Here is a 2,919-nt window from a genome sequence, read left to right on the forward strand (position 1 = left end):
TATCAATTATATCATACAACATTATAAATATGTATATAATACATATACATATAATTATAATATATATATATATAAATATATATATTATATTTTTGTGTGTGTGTGTGTGTTGTGTGTGTGTGTGTGTGTGTGTGTGTGTGTGTGTGGATGTATAGCGTTTGTGTGTGTATATGACATTATATATATATATATATATATATATATATATATATATATATATATATATTATATATATATATATATATATATATATATAATATAATATATATATATATGTATATATATATATATATATATATATATATATATATATATGTATGTGTGTGTTTGTGTGTGTGGTTTATATATACTGAATATCTGTGTATATGTGTTTGCATCTCTCGTGTAACCATTAGAAAAGAAAACAAATTATAAAAAAGTTATTTATTTTGCAAGAAGTCCAGAGTATTGTGCCCAACACCGAGAGAACCATTTTTAAATTTTGAACCATTCTGGACGCCTTTTACATTTCGTGGTCTAGGAAGTCCGCTGACAATTTGGTTCGCGTGTTAGTTCCTTGAGGACGCGAGAACCACGCTGATTGGAGAGTAACCTTGGTTCTGCTGATTCCCTTTCAGTTGGGTGTTGTACTGGTTGTAGAAGCGGTTGTTGTACTGGTTCTGAGGACCGGATCCATAACGGGCCAGGTAGTTTTGGTTCTGGCTGTAGAGACTTGGGGAAGGGCGGTTCAGGTTCTGATTGATGCGGTTGGTTCCATAATGCTGGAAGTTGTACCTGATATTGTTGTTGCGACTGGAAAGGCTTTGATCGCGGTTCTGCTGGTACTGGTAGCGGTTCTGTTGGTACTGATTGCGGTTCTGTTGGTACTGGTTCTGGTAAGACTGGTCGCGGTTCTGATAGGACTGATCGCGGTTCTGGTAGGACTGATCACGGTTCTGCTGGTACTGGTTAAGATTCTGCTGGAACTGGTTGCGGTTCTCGTAGGACTGATCGCGGTTCTGATGGTACTGGTTGCGGTTCTGGTAAGACTGGTCGCTGTTTTGCTGGTACTGGTTGCGGTTCTGGTATACATTAAAATTCTGGGAGTACTTATTGCGATTCTGCTGATACCGGTTACGGTTCTGCGAAAATTGGTAACGGTTCTGCTGATTCTGAGTGCGGTCCTGTTGGTACTCGTTAAGATTCTGAGAATACTGAATGGGTTTCAGCTGGTACTCATTGTAGTTCTGCTGGTTCTGATAGCGGTTCTGTTGGTAATCATTGCTGTACTGAGAATATTGGTTGCGGTTTCTCTGATATTGATTGCGGTTCTGTTGATATTGATTGCGGTTCTGAGAATATTGGATGTTTTCCAAGTTCTGGTTGCGATTTTGTGAGTATTGGTACTGGTTACGATTCTGTCGGTTTACATCGTAGTTCTGTGAGTATTGGCCACGATTCTGTTGGTACTGGTTGCGGTTCTGTTGGTAGTTGCTTCCCTGTTGGATAGCACTGTACTGCCTGGTCTGAGCCTGCAGTCTCTGCTCCTGTCCCTGGAAAGCCTCGCCTGTGTACTCCTTGCGGACGGTGGCCTGGAAGCCTGTGCCGGGAGCCACCGAGTAGTCGACCACACGCAGAGAGCCGTCGGGGTCCATGACCGAGTACTGACCCACGACCACGTCACCTCGTCGTTCCTCTCGAGCAGACTTCATGTCCCCAGTTGATTTGGCGTCGACCTCGTAAGCCCAAGCGTACTCCGGATTCTGCAAACATCAAATGGTAGTAAAAAAAAAGAAAAGAAGAAGAAAAAAGCGTACTACTATTGGCTTATAACGAAAATTTAATATATATATGTATCAAGAAATCAGTGGGATACTAACTGGATCATTGTATTCGACTTGGCCAAGACTGTATTGCAGGGCCATCTCTTCAGAACGTTCTTTGAAGCCTTGGGAGAAGGCTTGGTGGTTCCGGAGGAGTTCTGATGAAGGCTGGAGTCCCTGCTCCACCTCCACGCCTCGTGAATCCAACATATAGGAGCCATCCTGTGCCGCCACCCTTAGGGTAGCGCCTACACATAGTAATATCACCAGTGCTAGCTGCAAGAGGTTAAAGATAAAAAAAGATAGAGTTAGATAATTGAATTGTATGTTATACAGAACAGGGAAAAGAAAGAAATACCTATTTTGTACCTTCATGGTGAGGAATACGAGGCTGATGCGGCGACGTCGACGGCGACCGCTTTATGTAGCCAAGCAGTGGCCCCGCCTACCCCGCTCTCGAAGTCTCGGATATCCTGCAAGGTCGGTCCGTCTGCTATCCTCATCCCTATCGCCTGTTTTTATGGCAAGGACATTCCTCCTTGTAGACCATCGATCGCAATTCAGATTTCATTTGAAAAAAGTTTTCAATGACAGAATATAACCTATATATAAAGATGGAATCAAAGCAAGGTGAAAACTTTTCCAGACCCATGCTTTCATAAAACCCATGGCAACACACACATATATGTATATATGCGTAAATATGTGTGCATGTGTGTTTTTTATGTATGTGTATGAGTGTGTGCACTCATTCACATTCATAAACAAGTATATATGAGTGGCCATCTTCATGCATGTCATGCATTTGCAACGATGGCGGTTGTTCTTTTATCTAAAAAAGAAAGAAAGAAAGAAAAAAAAAACGTCAGTTCTCTCACAGCACCGAAGAAATCTCGCAAGTGGACAGCCATGATTTTCGGATGGATGAAATGTATTATCTTTTCACTTTGAAAAAGCTACTACGTTATAAAGTGTACTGGTCTTAAAAACGATCCTAAATGTAACCAGCTGCTTCTGTACTAAGGATGATTTCGTTACACTTCCATCCATGCCTGTCATGACAACATCAAACGGTTCTCGTAGTCTGTTGTGTTTGGCGTTTGTTGGTCTTTTTGTT

General features: G+C 41.3%; 1 protein-coding gene across 1 annotated transcript; it reads right to left on the reverse strand.

The window, feature by feature from the left end:
* Positions 1-408: 408 nt before the first annotated feature.
* LOC119573798 (GATA zinc finger domain-containing protein 14-like) lies at positions 409-2,183 on the reverse strand. The gene is made up of 3 exons (XM_037920901.1): positions 2,172-2,183; positions 1,860-2,078; positions 409-1,742 (listed from the first exon to the last, which is right to left on the reverse strand). Exons 1-3 carry the CDS (start codon positions 2,175-2,177, stop codon positions 549-551), a joined length of 1,419 nt encoding a protein of 472 aa, XP_037776829.1. The 5' UTR covers positions 2,178-2,183; the 3' UTR covers positions 409-548.
* Positions 2,184-2,919: the final 736 nt, after the last annotated feature.

The sequence above is a fragment of the Penaeus monodon genome, chromosome 6 (genome assembly GCF_015228065.2).
Source record: "Penaeus monodon isolate SGIC_2016 chromosome 6, NSTDA_Pmon_1, whole genome shotgun sequence".
Lineage (NCBI taxonomy): Eukaryota > Metazoa > Arthropoda > Malacostraca > Decapoda > Penaeidae > Penaeus > Penaeus monodon.

Coding starts and splice junctions, on each gene's coding strand:
- LOC119573798 (XM_037920901.1), bottom strand. Junction 1,743..1,859: donor AAGTCGAATACAATGATCCA/GTTAGTATCCCA, acceptor TGATGTTTGCAG/AATCCGGAGTACGCTTGGGC.